The 16,934-nt window shown below is 38.8% G+C and overlaps 1 protein-coding gene across 1 annotated transcript in view; it reads left to right on the plus strand.

The window, feature by feature from the left end:
• Nucleotides 1–16,934, plus strand: part of TMEFF1 (transmembrane protein with EGF like and two follistatin like domains 1) — an 87,135-nt gene that overhangs the window by 31,196 nt on the left and 39,005 nt on the right. Inside the window, exons 3-5 of the mRNA XM_082696790.1 lie at nt 3,794–3,923; nt 7,526–7,552; nt 10,025–10,121. Of these exons, the coding sequence (XP_082552916.1) occupies nt 3,794–3,923; nt 7,526–7,552; nt 10,025–10,121 (254 nt within the window). The remainder of the gene's footprint in view (nt 1–3,793; nt 3,924–7,525; nt 7,553–10,024; nt 10,122–16,934) is intronic.

Raw genomic sequence — 16,934 nt, forward strand, 5'->3', positions numbered from 1 at the left:
TCTTTCCTCTTTCTTTCTTTCTTTCTTTCTTTCTTTCTTTCTTTCTTTCTATTTACCTACCTACCTATCTATCTATCTGTTCAAAGATTTTCTTCATTCATTTGTCAGAGAGAGAGAGAGAGAGAGTACAAGCAGGCAGAGTGGCAGGCAGAGGCAGAGAGAGAAGCAGGCTCCCTGCTAAGCAAGGAGCCCGATGCAGGACTCCATCCCAGGACCCTGGGCACATGACCCAAGCCAAAGGCAGCTGTTTAACCAACTGAGCTGCATGGGTGTCTCTTAGATGATTTTCTTAATACCATTTTCTTTTCTCTAGCCTATTTTATTGTAAAAATACAACATATAATACATGTAACAAACCAAATATGCGTTAATTGACTTTGTTATTGGTAAGGCTTCTTGTCAACAGTAGGTATTAGTTAAGATTTGGGAGTCAGGTTATACATGAATTTTTGGAGCCAAATCCCCATGTTTAAGAGTCAATAGTAGGTGGGGCACCTGGGTGGCTCAGTGGGATAAGCCGCTGCCTTCGGCTCAGGTCATGATCCTAGGTCCCGGGATTGAGCCCCACATCAGACTCTCTACTCAGCAGGGAGCCTGCTTCTTCCTCTCTCTCTCTCTGCCTGCCTCTCTGCCTACTTGTGATCTCTCTCTGTCAAATAAATAAATAAAATCTTTAAAAAAAAAAAAAGTCAATTGTAGGTGTTTTCATTTCTCTTTTCAGTACTAAATCACTCAAAATAGTTGTCTTAGGTTCCTTTTTAATTTATACAGACTACAAAAATGTTAAAGAAGTTCGTGTCATTTTCATTTTTAATAATTTTTGACATAAAGACATTTTGAATTTTCATATCATATTTTTCTATTTTTGTTTTTAGGATTCTGCTTTTCATTAGTTGAAAGTCTTTCCCTGCAACTCTAAGATTTAAAAAATAGCCTTTTGGACCTTTTTAAATGTATTTGGACAGCTAGAAAATCCTCTCATGATCTGTCTAAATCCCTAGCATTCTTACTGGGTGGCAAAGCAGGAAGAGAGAAATAAAAGTTAGGAGTTGAGATCCCTAGACATTTATCCAGTGCTTGCTTTGTGTTCAGTGCTAGACGCTGAGGATATAAAGATGTTTGAAGACAAGTTGCTTGCCCTGTAGGAGCAAACTGCCTAAGGGCTTTACAGCCTGATTTGATCCTGCTGCTGAATGAACCTTCCTTTGACAACTCTGCCTCCTTATAATTTATAAATCTGTTCAAGTTAGAGTTAGGTTATTGCCAGTTGAAGAAAAATCACCTCTTATGTCCATTAAACACTTCTCTGCTGGGTGCTTTAGCAGTATCTTTCAATTCCATTTAAAAAACTTGCTTGTGATTCAGCATGCTTTTAGTGTTAATATGAGCTTTCTGGTATATAATTTAAACACATTTTAAAAGATAATAACAGGATTTTAACTAAAGTCTAAGATTGTTTTTTTCAGTCTGCTAATAAGAGCTATTATATAAACAAAGCAACTTTTATTTTGTACCAAGAAAAATGATCAAACTTGCATTTTTTCTTTAAAACATGGTTTATGGGGAGCGCAGCCAGAAGCATCTGACTCTTGGTTTTGGCTGAGGTCCTTATCTCAGGGTCATGTGATTGAGCCCCGTGTTTTGGTCTGTGCTAAGTGTGGAGTTGCTTAAGACTCTGTCCCTTTCCTTCTGCCCCTCCCACTTGTGCTCTCCCTCGCTTTCTCTCAAATAAATAAATCTGCAACCCCCCCCCCCCCACAGAAAACCCAGAACAAAACACTTGAGTTATGTACAGAGAGGGAGGACCTATGACTATTTCCCTTTTTTCTTTCTTCATATTTGTTCTCCCTGGAGTTCTCTGGATCATGTCTTTTTTCCTGTACTTATCAGTATCTGTTCTTGCTAGATGTCATGCCTTCTTATTAAGATCTTTGTATTAGGGGGCGCCTGGGTGGCTCAGTGGGTTAAGCCGCTGCCTTCAGCTCAGGTCATGATCTCAGGGTCCAGGGATTGAGTCCCGAATCGGGCTCTCTGCTCAGCAGGGAGCCTGCTTCCCTCTCTCTCTCTCTCTCTCTGCCTGCCTCTCCATCTACTTGTGATTTCTGTCAAATAAATAAATAAAATCTTTAAAAAAAAAAAAAGATCTTTGTATTAGGGTTCTCCAGAGATATAGAACCAATAGGAAATATATATGGTATATATATCGGGGGGGATATGGAGGGGAAGTGTTTATATTATAAGGGATTGGTTTGCTTGATTGTGGAGGCTGAAAATCCCATGATCCACTCTCTGGAAGCTGGAGGTCCAGGAAAACTGGTAGTATAGTTCCAGTCCCAGTCTGACGGCCACAGAACCAGGAGAATACCCATGTCCCAAATCAGGCAGGGAGAGCCATTCTCCTTTCCTCCCCTTTTTTGTTCTACTTAGGCCTTCAGTGTATTGGGTGATCCCACCAACATTGATCCCACCAGTCCATTGATTCAAATGGAAATTCATCCAGAAAACTGTCGTAGAGCATCCATAAATAATATCGAATCTGTGCACCCTGGGGCCTAGTCAGGATGGCACATAATATTGACCATCCCAACCTTGTTGTTACTCTCTTATTTATCGTATTCAGCACAGTTCCTGACACACAGTAGGTACACAACAAATGCTTGCCTGGATGTGGCTCCAGAGCTGTGCACTTGGCACCTTTCTGAATTACTTTGGATCATGTTCTTCCGGTAAATAGAAGGTATAGGGGGGAGTTCTTTCCCCCAGTGAGGATGGCAGTGTGGAGGCAGCAGACCTCAGGTAGAGTCAGGATCTTGGGTTAAGTCAGTGCCCATGTTAGAAGTCACATGTTGTTAAAATTGTCCAAATCCTGTCATTTGCCCATAACAAAATGAGACATTCCTAAGAGAGACCCCCAGACACAGACTGATAGAGCAGCAGGTCTGCATCTTCCATCTCATGCTCACTCCTAGGTATGTGCTTGTTAGGTTGGATTTTGGGGTCATAGCCTGCACTAGTGAACCACCTGTTTACTACCACTGAGTGACACAGTGACACTGCTGAATAACTTGAGTGTGTAGTGGTTAGAGTACATCACACATCCTAGAGTAGGAAATCAGGTTTCCTACTCTTGGCTATGACTCTGGGCAACTACCTAAGATTCTCATTAAGATTCAGAAATGATGAGAGCATAGCAAAACCAGCTAATACTTATTGGGAATTTACTATGAGATGGATTTTACTAGAGATGGATTTCTCTTATTCCTTACAACAACTTTATTAGGTAGATGGCTATTATAATTACCATGTTACAGGTGGGGAAAACGGTGATGATACTAGTCCATAGTCACATGGATACTGGTGGACTTGGAGATCATGTATTTCTTCCTGTTTTCTATAGTGTTTACCTCGGGACTTCGCATTCCACAGGTATTGAATAAATGAATTTTGATAATAATAAAATGATGTTATATAGTTAGTGCTTCTTAGCTTATTACAAACATTGCCAAGAATTTCCCTCTTACCTAACTTGATCTTTGTAGCAAGCAGATGAAGTAGGTAGCATGGGATTTTCATTCTCATTTTTGTGGATAGTTGATAATTATTTTCATTATAAATGTGAAAAAAGGTGTGAGAAAGTGGTATAATTCTCTTTTTAAAAAAAAGCACAAATAAAAGAACAAACTATTCTGGAGTAGAACTAAGTCACAATACTATAGTATTACATTCATGAATATGAAATAAACTATTAATATTCATGCCTAGTTTTGAGAATTTATTTTTGTTTCTTTTGCAGTGTCATACAAATTACATTCCTGTCTGTGGATCAAATGGGGACACTTATCAAAATGAATGCTTTCTCAGAAGGGCTGCTTGTAAGCACCAGAAAGAGATAACAGTAGTAGCAAGAGGCCCATGCTACTCTGGTATGTGTGGTATTTTTCTGAGTAAAATTTAGAAATGATTCTACCATGGTTTCTAAAAGGAAATTTCCAGTCAGAGGTGTATTCCCAGAACTGCTGTACGGATCATTTGTGTGGGGAGCTCTTTTTTGTCAGCATTTCATGTTGCTTTTTAACCCCAGATGGTCGAATACTGTGTTACATCCCGTACATTGTTAATGCTTATTGACATTTTCATGGGGACTTTGCATATCTTTTGCCTTATGGTTTAAATATTAGATAGAACAAGATTTGGCGTGAGAAATGATATGGGATCTGTTTTGTTGATTTTTATTTTCTTGGTGCGGGGGAGGGGTGGAGACTATCCATAGAAAGCCATTAGTGGCATCCCAGGATGTGTCTCTTTCCAAGCTTGTCTCTTTTTATATCTTCTCTCTTCTGTCTGCCAGTCTTTGTCACCTATCTTCCTCCAGTTTTTTTGTATTTCTTCCTTCTCTTTTCCTTCCTGAATCGGTAGCGATTATTTTTGGAAGGCATGGATGTAAGTTTCTTGCTTGCATTTGTATTTCGGGGCAGGAATGCAGGTGATGTATTGTAATTTGAATTACTGTATGAAGATTAGCAGTAAAGGCACAAAGTACGAACAGACTCTGCCAGGAGATGCCACGGAAGAAGAACTACAAAGGGTAGAAGGGTAAAGCTCAACCTTAAAGCATAAGACAGGAGATTTCAAGTAAACAAAAGAGAATGTTATTTCTAGCACAGGGACCAGGACTAATAAAAAGACCAAATGAGATGAGCAACACTGGCCCACTGAGCAACTAAAAAGACCAGTATAGCAGCTCACAGCTTAGGTGATTCAATCACTTCTTACATGGTGCAGTGTATTTCTTTACTTTCCCTTTATGTTACCGTGCCTGTGTTCAGAATTTTTACTGGGGCTCCATTATATAAGCATGAATGATTCATTGTCTAAGTGGTTGATCTCAAATTCCAGGTCCACTGATACCACGTGACTGAAAGTCCCCCTACTCTAAATTACATGATTGGTCCTTGTGGCTTGACCAGCCTTCACCGTAGGACTGTTGTGTATGGCCAACCCCACCTTAAGATCTGATGTGGTCAGTGCCCTCCGTAAACATGACACTTCTATCAGGTATGATATAGATTACCTTTCAGAAGCTGAGACAAAAACCAGACCTGTCTTTGGACAAAGACAAATTCTTTTCCCTACACCAGATAATTAAGGTGCTTGGTGAAATGATTGTGTTCTTGGGCCAATAGACTATTGTTTATTGTGATTCTTGTCTATTTCTCTAAGTACCTTGTGTTTCACAGACTTGGTTTAGAAACGAAAAAAGAACACAGAACCTATTATAATCCCAAATTAGAAGCAGGATGGTAGATTTGAAAAAGCACTGCACAGGTTAAAAGACTGGGTGTTAACTCCATCTCTTTCTTACTGTATGACCTTGGATAAGTCACCTAGCCCCTCTGAGCCCCATTACTTAAACTGTTAAATGGATATCCTCTTGGGATTGTTAAATGAGGATTGAATCACCTAAGCTGTGAGCTGCTATATTGGTGTTTTTAGTTGCTCAGTGGGCCAGTGTTGTTCATCTCATTTGGTCTTTTTATTAGTCCTGGTCCCTGTGCTAGAAATAACATTCTCTTTTGTTTACTTGAAATCTCCTGTCTTATGCTTTAAGGTTGAGCTTTACCCTTCTACCCTTTGCAGTTCTTCTTCCGTTGCATCTCCTGGCAGAGTTTGTTCGTACTTTGTGCCTATCTCTCAGTATATATCCTAGCATTTCGTTTCTCTGACACATGTGTCTCCTGCCAGAGCAGTTACTTCTCAGCAGGAAGGCAGTATGCCCTGCCTAGGGAGGTACAGCCTAGTCCCTGGGTAGGGGGGGAGTTGTGTGGATGGTGGAAGGCACATGTGCAAGGAAAATACAATCTACAAGAAGAATTCAGTCTCATTATCTGGGGAGTCACGATATTTAATTTTTTAAAGAATTTTTAAGGGCACTAAGGGAAGGGAAGGTATGGTGATGGTTTGAAAACTGGTTGCGCGTGAGTATCTCATGCACCGGGGCTTTCTTATTTATCATTTTATTCCTAGCATTTATCATATTGCCTAGCACTTAATATGTACTCAGTCAATATATGTAGAATAGAAGGAAAAAGGGAGTGTTTTGCTAAGAAAAGTTTGGTCCTAAAACAATTTTAAATTGAGTTTCCTTCTTTCTTGTGGTTTTTTTTTTTTCCTGCTCTTCCAATCTTTCTTTTCCTCCTTATTTACTTAGATGTAATTGTTTATGATCAATCAAAATTGAATACAATATAAGACTTTATAAAATCCCATGAAGATTTTACAGTAGACATTACAAAAAGTATGTATTTTTCTTGTTCCTCCTGTTTCTACCATGTTTTGGGAATTCGATTGTTATCTGAAGGAGATTAAAGGGGAAGGAGTGATATTATGAAGGGCATTATCTCTTATTCTGGGGAACTCTGTGAAGAACTGAAGTGGGTTCTTGAGGATGTTTCTCCCCCATCCCCCCGAAAGTGCTGGATAAAGTACATCAAGTGCATCACTTGCCATCTCTGCTTTTTACTATATCATGCTGATGATACTATAGCATTACCCTCTTTGTAACATGCTCTACACCATATGTTGGCCTTTTAAGGATTTATAAAATAAATGTTTCATATTAATTATATTTTAGGCTGACTTCTTGCTGGTAATATTAAGGGAGGCTCTTAAATTTCATTAGTGATGAGTATCTCACCTACACCTTGATGAGAGTCCTTCTGGTTAAGTTTCCTAGACGAAGCTAATTTTAGCAATAATTTGAAAACCTCAGCTCTGAAGTTCTTCCCTTTTAAACCTTGAGGCTTTTTCTTACCTTTGGGCTTTTGGCCTTTGTCCACAGATTTCATTAAGATTTTTGGAGCAAGACCCAAAGCTCTTTTCCTCCCTTTCTAATAAAAGTAGTTTATTCATTATTCCTCTCAAGCTTTAACGAAATTAATTTTTTTTCCTTTTAAGTGAGTTAATTAAAATTACTTTTATCTAGCCATTTACTTTACAGTGTTTGTTGGCCTTTACTCTGTGTAAGGCACCTGTATATTTCCTAAATGGGCTACAACAGATGTATGAGGTATAGATGATCGTGTGTCCAAGGAATTTCTATTTGGAGAAAGACATGGAATAGGTATATAAGAACAGTTTAGTTCCATATTAAAAAAAAAATAACAAAAAAGCTACATGAGAATTCCTATCATAGTTTGATTTTTTAAAAAAGATTTATTTATTTATTTTAGAGAGCGAGAGAGCAAGTGACCACCCAAACATGTGTGAGTGGAGGTTTGGGGGAAGAGGCAGAGTGGGAGAGAGAGAGAATCTCAAGCAGACTCCCTAATGAGCAGGGTGCCCAATGCAGGGCTTGATCTCACAACCCTGAGATCGTGACCTGAGCTCAAATCAAGAGTCAGATGCTCAACTGACTGAGCCACCCATGCACCCATCACAGTTTGATTTTTGATAAGAAATTTTACCATTGGATAAGATGAAATTTCCAGCAAAAATATTTCTATTCACTGTTTGTTTTTATTCTCAGATAACGGCTCTGGATCTGGAGAAGGAGGTAAGTTTCAAGTACCCCTTAAAGGATGTTTGTTTTCTGTCATTTTCTGTTTTGAACAGCTTTATTGAGGTAAAATTCACATACTATACAGTTCACTCATTTAAAGTATACAGTGCAGTGACTTTTGGTACATGGAGTTATGCATTCATCACCGCAATCAATTTTAGAACGTTTTCATTACTCCAGAAAGAAACTCTTAGCCATCATTCGCAACCCTAGGCACTTTGTATCGTGCAGTTATTTTTGCTAAAGTTTTGTTGACACAAAAAGCGGAAATGTAACTCCTGTTAAATTTGAGATTGCACCAAAGTGCCTTCTCCTTGGGATCATCCCCACAGATGATTTTGGGTTGCACCAGAGTATTGGTGAATCTCTCACCCCTTGCTTATAAATTTTTGCTCTTAAGAAATTTTCAAGCTTTAGGATTATAAAACTCTGGGCGAGTTGTGCATGGCAAAGAGAAGGCTTGCAGAATAAGTGTAGTAGAATCTGTGTCTTGAAATTTTATTTTACAGATATATAAATCACTTCTGTTTAAAAAAGTAACATCTGGTAATAGCATTTAACAAGAGTTTAGTCTAAATGATCGGAATTAAGAATGATTAATTTATGTCAACTCTAATGAAGCTGTCATACTTAGTATCCACGGTATGCAAAATAAAGCTGGAGGTACTGTGGAGATCCATTCAAAGAAAACTTACTCTAGTAAAATTTCACACTTAAACAGAGGAAAATTACAATCATCCTTTCGATACTATCGAAACCTTACTGCAGACTTCCACGTTTCATAGAATCCTAAAATGTCAGAGTTGGAAGACACTTCAAAGGTCACTTTAGGGAATAGAAGAAATGACAGTTTCAGAGGGGAAAAATAATTAAAGCTATATCCCATAATAAGATGTGATTTAAATAGACATGTTCAAGCAGAGGCTTCATGATCACTTGTGAAGGACCATCAGGCCATCAATTCTAGACCTGAGAGCTGGAAAGGATTTTAAGAGAGATCATGTAGTCTAATCCCTGTGGTCAGGTAGTCAGTAAGGAAATTGTTCTTATACTAAAGAAGTGGAAGTTTTGTGTATGTCAAGATTTGTGTCAAGATTTGTGTAAGTAGTGTAAATACTGGATATCTTGCTCCGAGGATGTAAGGTGGACAATTTCTCTTTAGGGAATATGAGTTTAGAAAGGCCAAGTGCTTTGTTCGGATTAGTACATAAACTTAAGGGAGCTCAGGGTGTCCATACCAAAGCCTCAGAAATACATAGGATTCTCTGGAATCAGGGAGTGTTCATAAGAATTTGGGGTAAGATTTCTCCTTAAAGTGTAGGCAGACACTAAAAAAATGGAAAGTTTGGAAGTATTACCAAACTGAGGCATTTTAGGCTTATGGATTTTTCCTTTTCCTATCTTCTTTACTAATTGACACCCCCTGAATAAGTTGTTCTTTTCCAAACCAGAATGGGAGATTCCTTGAGAAAGCTGAATCCCTAAATTGCTCTCAGAATAGAGCTCCCTGCCCAGTTTGAAACGATCAGGGTAGGATCCATTTTAGTTGAGCCCCACAAATGTAGAAGCCCTTAAATGTGGGATAGGAGTTGGGGACTTAGAGGTATGCACGGTTTTTTGTGCTGGATCGTAGGAGACCCACACACTTCTGTTTTCTGGGTACTTAAGGCGTGCTAAGTGGCAAAGTAGGAAAAGAGATAAGTCTTTCATAAGGAGACCCCTTTCCTTTCACAGATTTGGAGAAAAATATATATATTTTTTATTCTGGAATTAGTTGTTAATAGAGTAAGAAAGGCAGGTTTGAAACTGATGTGAAGAAGTGGTTATACTCTATTGCATTTAATCATTTATTTGCTGACCAGCATCACACACACTATTTCAGTAGGGTAATCACTGGACCAAATTTATTACCCATGTTTTACTTTCTCTTTCGTATTTAAATCTTTTATTTTGTTTTTAAAGATTTTTATTTATTTGTTAGAGAGAGAGAGAGAGATACAGAGCACAAGCACAGGCAGACAGAGTGGCAGACTAGAGGCAGAGGGAGAAGCAGGCTCCCTGCCGAGCAAGGAGCCCGATGCGGGACTCGATCCCAGGACGCTGGGATCATGACCTGAGCCGAAGGCAGCTGCTTAGCTATCTGAGCCACCCAGGTGTCCCTCTCTTTCGTGTTTAATGTTATGTGATAATTCTTCTAAAGACAATTGTCAAAACCTATATTGCACCTTTGTACATAGGTTAAGGGATTGTTTTGCTAGTACCAATACTTATTTTCCTCATAGATTATGTTGTACCCTGTATTGGCAGCATTTTTGGGCCCAAGCATTGATAGATTTTGGAAGTGATTATTTTCAAGAGCTCAGGTATATTTTCCTTAGAAATAGGATAATGGCTGCTGAAAACATGAAGCTTATCTGGAAAAGAACCCAACTTTTGCTTGAAAATTTAATTTTTCTTTTTAAACAGAAGAGGAGGGGTCAGGGGCAGAAGTTCACAGAAAACACTCCAAGTGTGGACCTTGCAAATATAAAGCTGAGTGTGATGAAGATGCAGAAAATGTTGGGTAAGTTGATTGAGGGAAAGGGATGCATTTTCTTGGAAGTTAATCATCAGCACTATTATATTGTAGAGAAGGATCTTTCAACCTGATTCTAGGTATTTTATATGTGCCTTCTATATTTTTTTGTTTAACGGTGTTTGTATTAATTTTTCTCTTATGTTGATATAATATCATAGCTATTGAAGTTAAAGTATTGTATTTTAGAAAGAGAATCCATGTATAATTTTTTTAGGTTTACGTCTCCCTTTATTTTTATTGACAGTTTTATATATTTTATCCTACGTGCCAATTTTATTCCTCAAAAATACTTTTATTCTGAATTTTCCTACCATTATACTTTCTACTAGTATTAATACGTTTCTCTTTTCTTAACTTGCATTTTTATGTAAAAACTTTGCATGTATTTCCATAAAAGGAAAATCCAGAATTTGAGATATAGTAATTATTGTGTAATGAGTAAAATATTTTTAGAAATCCCATTTTCACAGACTGACCTGTTGTTGTTTTATTTTCTCACTCATATTCAGCCTTCAGTAAGGTGGGTTTTGTAGCTGGACAGCATTGTCTGTCCAATTTTCACACGGTATGGGGTGAAGAGCAACAATACTGACATCGTTAACACAGTTATGTTTGTTTCTTCCTGTTTATTTATTCCCATTCTCAAACTCTCATTTCCCCTGCGGTGTTTGCATTTTGCATAGTTGATTCTAAAAGCTTTAATGCTGACTTCAGGACATTATAGCCCAAATGGATCTTCACATCCCTAATTTCCCCTTAGTGGATAGTTTAAAACACTTATTTTATAGAGATTTGCACTTTCTTCCTTACTCACACATATTTTCACTGTGTGTTTTCTGGTCCTAGGTTTTATGCAGCCCTCAAATACATATTCAGGTCTTTCACTGAATAGTAGTAATATGGTTTAATTAGCATTAATGCCCATAGGGAGTTTTGAAAATCAGGATCGCACCTTTTTCAGGATTATGGTTCAAAATTGGCTGTTTGGGTGGTATATGGTAAAATTAATGTCTGATAATTTACTTGGTATATATTTTAAAGGTGGTGAGAATTGGCACAAGACAAGTTTAGTAAAAAGTGAATTTAGCAAAAGTTGCATTTGCTCTGTTTCTACATGTTGGTCCCTTGGGTTGACATGTGTCCATCCATTTCAGTCAGAGTGACTTGATTGGGAAGTACATGTTTTCCAAAGTAGATGTGGGTCTGCACAACAGGAAAGAAATAATGAGTGATATGGACTTGCAGAGAGAACAGACAAGAGATGTTATGTGCTCCTCTTCTTCCTTTGTGCTAATGGTATGGCATGATGATGTACTGGGGGTGTGTGTGTCTACTTTTGTAGAGATTTGTTCTTTAAAGTGTTTTCGTTCAGGACTGTTCTATAAAGGTGTTCAGAGTCAAAATAGTTGTCAGTGATTGATTGATTGGCTTGGTCTGTTGATCTGTTCTTATTCCTTTGATGGTAGCTCTCTCCAGTCCTATTTTAGACATTTCTCTGCTCTCATATATCATCCCTTAATTGAAAGAGATAGAGATCTTTTGCTTGGAAGTAGAACAGTTTCCATCTAGTCTCAGAGGCAGCTTCACATATGACATCTCTATAGTAGAATATACATCTTTCTAGGAACACCACCTCATAATATAATATGTACCCTATGCCCAGTCAGAGTAACTTCCTTGCAGGTACGAAATTCTTTTTGTGCATCTGTTTGAGGACCCGCAGCCAACGTTTTTGCAGATAACAGGCTTTAAGCATAAGGAAGTGGGCACAGACCAGGGAAGAGCCTACCAGTAGAAAGGAGCATGCAAGCTGAGGAGCCAGCCAGGGAACACGAAGACTGGGACAGGCGGCCAAGTCCAGGCCAGGACATTGGTGCAATAATGGGAAAACATTAAGGAAGCAGTTGGTACTTTTACCTAAATTTAGGTAAGTGATTAGGCTAAAATGGCTAATCCTACAATGGAAGAAGACAGAAGGATATTTTAGGACATTAATCTTTTATGTACAGAACACTTACTACTGATTGTAGTGAGTTTAACAATTGGGCATACCTCAATGGCTATTGTATTTTTTTTTTTAAACTTTTAAGTGGGCTGTGGTACTGAGGAAATTATTATTTTTTATTTATTTATTTGACAGAGATCACAAGTAGGCAGAGAGGCAGGCAGAGAGAGAGGAAGGGAAGCAGGCTCCCCGTTGAGCAGAGAACCCAATGTGGGGCTCGATCCTAGGACCCTGAGATCATGACCTGAGCTGAAGGCAGAGGCTTTTTAAACCACTGAGCCATCCAGGTGCTTCAGTACCGAGGAAATTATAAGGAGGTTATTTAACTCCTTCTGGGCACCTTCTGTGGGTTTTTCATGATTACTTCCAGGTGAATAGCTGCATAGTTTAGTTTGCCTAAGGGTAATTCTGACCCTGCCCACGAAACCTTTTCAGTAGGCAAAACTGAGAGATGTACATATGTAGCTGTAGCCACCCAGCCTTGATTTTTATCTAAATCACCCATTGTTTATTAGGAAAATGTTATTTAATTTTTTAATTAAAAGTTAAAACTATAGGGCGCCTGGGTGGCTCAGTGGGTTGGGCCGCTGCCTTTGGCTCAGGTCATGATCTCAGGGTCCTGGGATCGAGTCCCGCATCGGGCTCTCTGCTCAGCAGGGAGCCTGCTTCCCTCTCTCTCTCTCTGCCTGCCTCTCCGTCTACTTGTGATTTTTCTCTGTCAGATAAATAAATAAAATCTTTAAAAAAAAAAAGTTTAAACTATAGTTATAAAATAAGTACTCATGTCATGGCTTAATTTTTATAAACTCTACCAGAATCAGAAAATGTTAAGGTTGAGTAGGATCTTAAAATTTATCTTCTAGCCTAGTCCTTACACTTTACAGAGGAGAAAAGTATTAAAGTCAGAGGTTTTATGGGGCAGATTCTACTAAATTCCAGGAGAGTCGTCCGTCGTGTCCCTCCCTCTCCCCACCCCGCCATTAGCCTGTTTGGTTCCCAGAAAGAATGCTGTTATCCTTTTCCTACTTCCAACAACTGATGCTTGATGACTTTTTAAAAAATACTGCCCTCTTCAACCTGATCCCAGCTGAGATTACTTTCCTTTCCTTATTTTCTTCTGGTCACTCTCATTACTGGCTGCTTTTAAATTCCTTGTTTTTACACCTTAGCTGCCATCTAGAAGGCCACATGCCTATCTGTTTTGTATCAGTGACTTTTAGGTGTTTTTAACCACAGCTCCATGTAAGAACAAGATTTACACTGTGACCTAGCACTTGTGTGTGTATACACATGATAATAATACATATTAAGTAAAACAAAGTTGTATGAAATAATAGTTACCTTTATTAAATGCGAAGTACTCTCATTTTCTATCCGATTTCCTTAAAAAATACCAGAATTGACTTCTTGTTTTTTTTTTTTTTTAAGATTTTATTTATTTATTTGACAGGGAGAGAGAGATCACAAGTAGGTAGAGAGACAAGCGGAGAAAGAGGGGGGAAGCAGGCTCCCTGCTGAGCAGAGAGCCCGGTGTGGGGCTCGATCCCAGGACCCTGGGATCATGACCTGAGCTAAAGGCAGAGGCTTTAACCCACTGAGCCACCCAGTCACCCCCAGAATTGACTTCTTTATCCACTAGTGATTATGACCTATAGTTTGAAAAATATTCCTCGATACTATAATTGATACATTTTATGTTGTATATTATATTTCAAGTTATCTTTTAGGTATGGATATTCATTTAAAAAATTTTTTTCTCATTTTGTAAAAGGCAAAAGATTTATGTGATCTGAAGAGAAACCAGAGTTTTTTTTTTTTTTTAAAGATTTTATTTATTTATTTGACAGAGACAGAGATCACAAGTAGGCAGAGAGGCAGGCAGAGAGAGAGAGAGAGGGAAGCAGGCTCCCTGCCGAGCAGAGAGCCGGATGTGGGGCTGATCCCAGGACCCTGAGATCATGACCTGAGCTGAAGGTAGAGGCTTTAACCCACTGAGCCACCCAGGCGCCCCTGGAGTATTTTTTTCTCATTTTGAAATGTGTTTTCTATTAGAAGAAATGCTTATACCCTATCTGGTTTCCTAGCGCAGCTAAAATCTCTTGCTTTAAAGCTCTCTCTCTCTTTTTTTCTACTAGTTTAGAAAACAACCCTAGCATTTTGTGGGATCAGTGGTATGTAACTTAATTCTTTGCTTATTAAGAGAAGTGCTAATTTTTTATTTAGCCATTTAAATGGAAATTTATTTAAATATATTGTTTTAGTATTTCATATTGTATAGTGTGTTAGATTTTTCAGCTATTGTTAGCTCTTTAGGGCAGTTCTGTCTGGTGGCAAGAAGTATTATCCTGATTTTACAAGTGAAGCTAGTCTTAGAAGAGGCTGAATGGCTTGCAGTTGCCCAGAACACAGGTCCAACGACAAGGGATTTTTCTAATGTGTTGTGTACACCCTGATGTTCTCAGTGGTGGTTGCTTCGTCCCTGAGCTTACAGCTGCATTCTGCTTTGTGTTTTGGGTTCTTTGAAAATAATTTTTCTTCTCCCACCTCAGGTTCTTAGCCACTGCTTCTGAGTACTTTTAAGGTGCTTTGACAATGAACCTGAGTGTAGATGACCCCAGCTTTTAATTTTGCTTCTCTTCTTTCCCAGAATAGGAGGTAATAGATCTATAGGAACGGTGTCTAATGTAGGAATAAATTCTCAATGTAAAAGAGCAAATAGGTTCTTCTGAGTGAAGTGTATGGCCTTTATTAATAAATAAAGCATGTATTTTATCTTTTGTTTGCTCAGTGGCTAATTTATTTTATAATTTAAATTAGTTTTAGCTTTGAAAGGCTTTTTTCCCTCTCTTCCTTCCTGAAGCACATTGTGCCTCTCCAGTGACACTCTTGGTGTTCACATGGATTAATGATAGCTATCTTTATTGATGCTTCCCTTTTGAATTTATACCTGGAGCTAGGTTGTGAGGTTCCAAGAAATTTGACACCCCCCCCCCGCCCCGCCCGAGGTGAGGTTTTGGTTTTCTGTTGTGACCATTGTGAAGTACAGTGGATGGACTTTTTTGGGGGGAGGGAGGGGGTGTTTGACAGAACTTTATTTCTCATTCCCGTAAAGTCTGTCACAGTACTGTGGAAGTCTGCAGAACAGCTGCTCTCCTTGTGCGGGGCTCAGCATTCCAAAGCGCTTTGAGTTTCTGGCCCCTGTTTCTGTATGGGCTCCTAGGATGGAGGCAGGAAGAGCCTCAGAGTCTTGTACCAACAAATAAAGGCTTCAGCCCAGATCTGCTTAGTCTTAAAACTTGGAAACAGCTCCTGCTTTAGAGCACGTTGTATTTCTTGAACCATATGTTTGTAGCAACCCCTCCTTTTCTTTTTTCTTTTTTTTTATAATTTTTTTTTTCAAGATTTTATTTATTTATTTGACAGAGAGAAATCACAAGTAGATGGAGAGGCAGGCAGAGAGAGAGAGAGGGAAGCAGGCTCCCTGCCGGATGTGGGACTCGATCCCAGGACCCCGAGATCACGACCTGAGCCGAAGGCAGCCGCTTAACCCACTGAGCCACCCAGGCGCCCCAACCCCTCCTTTTCTAAACAGCATTTCTAATCTGGCCAAAGCTGAAGTGACTGCTGTAGGATGGCCATCAGATGTTTGTCTGGACAGTGGGGCCAGATAATCCTAAAACTCCTTCACATCAGTACCTTTATAGTCCTGACCTAAGTCTCTACCCACGAATAGTTTGAGATTAGGTAGAATCATCAGGCATAATGTCAATACAGGTGAGTAATAAAAGTCCTCGAATTACTTCTTTTGGACTTCGTGTATGATGCTGTTTGTGGAAATAGTTCCTGCTCTCCTGCCTTTTTGATATCAATCTTTTTGGAGATGCTCTTTCCCTGAGTGATGGGAGATTTCAGAGTTGCTCAGAGAATCATTTGTAGGTATGCAGTGTGAGAGACAACATTGATAAACAGTTAATCTACCTGCTTGGACATTTTTGTCCATCGTGGGACCATTTTCTGTTTGACACAGATGGCTGGTCAGTGTCACAGTCTGATGAGTCTCTCTCAGTAGGTGCAAGGAAATCTTTTTTCTGGTTTAAGCCGAGAAAGTGATGCTATACATGTGTGTCCTCCATTATGTTTTCCTTTCTGGATGCCACATACACTTTTTAAAAAAAGAACCAAAGAAGTTCCTCTCCTTCCATTATCTATTCTTTATTTCTTCCTAATCAGAGATGACAGTAGTTTTTTGTCATTTAACATTGCCCTTCTCTGGATATATAGAATACAGACTTCTAAAACTATTTAGGTTTAATGAATTCGTATGCTGGCCCCTTAGATTATAATGGAAAAATAATTATAGGTTGTTCTTTTTCTTCTGATAACTGAAAACAACACTATTAAATATTAGTTTATACATAATATAAGCTGGGTGTTAGCAATAGCAGGCTCCTCATCCAGAAATACTTTCCTACTACAGTACAGAGCCTTCCTACTACTACTCAACACTACACAGCTGCCAGTAAAGGTTTCCTTTGAGAGGTTTGTTTTTAAAATGCAGAACACCATATCCCCATAACTTTTTGCAGTTTTCTGAATAATGTGCTACTCTTTGATAGTTTGCCTCTTATTCCCTCTACCTGGAGTCCCATCTCTCTTTATTTATCTAATTCCCACTCTTCCTTCTCGATTTGGATGAGGTGTGACTCAGGTCATAAGTCAGTGCCTCTTCCCAGAAGCCTCCCTTGCTCTCTTCCACAATCCCTATGAGTTAGGTGACCTTATTCTGTGTTGCT

The sequence above is a fragment of the Mustela nivalis genome, assembly GCF_964662115.1.
Source record: "Mustela nivalis genome assembly, chromosome: 13".
Lineage (NCBI taxonomy): Eukaryota > Metazoa > Chordata > Mammalia > Carnivora > Mustelidae > Mustela > Mustela nivalis.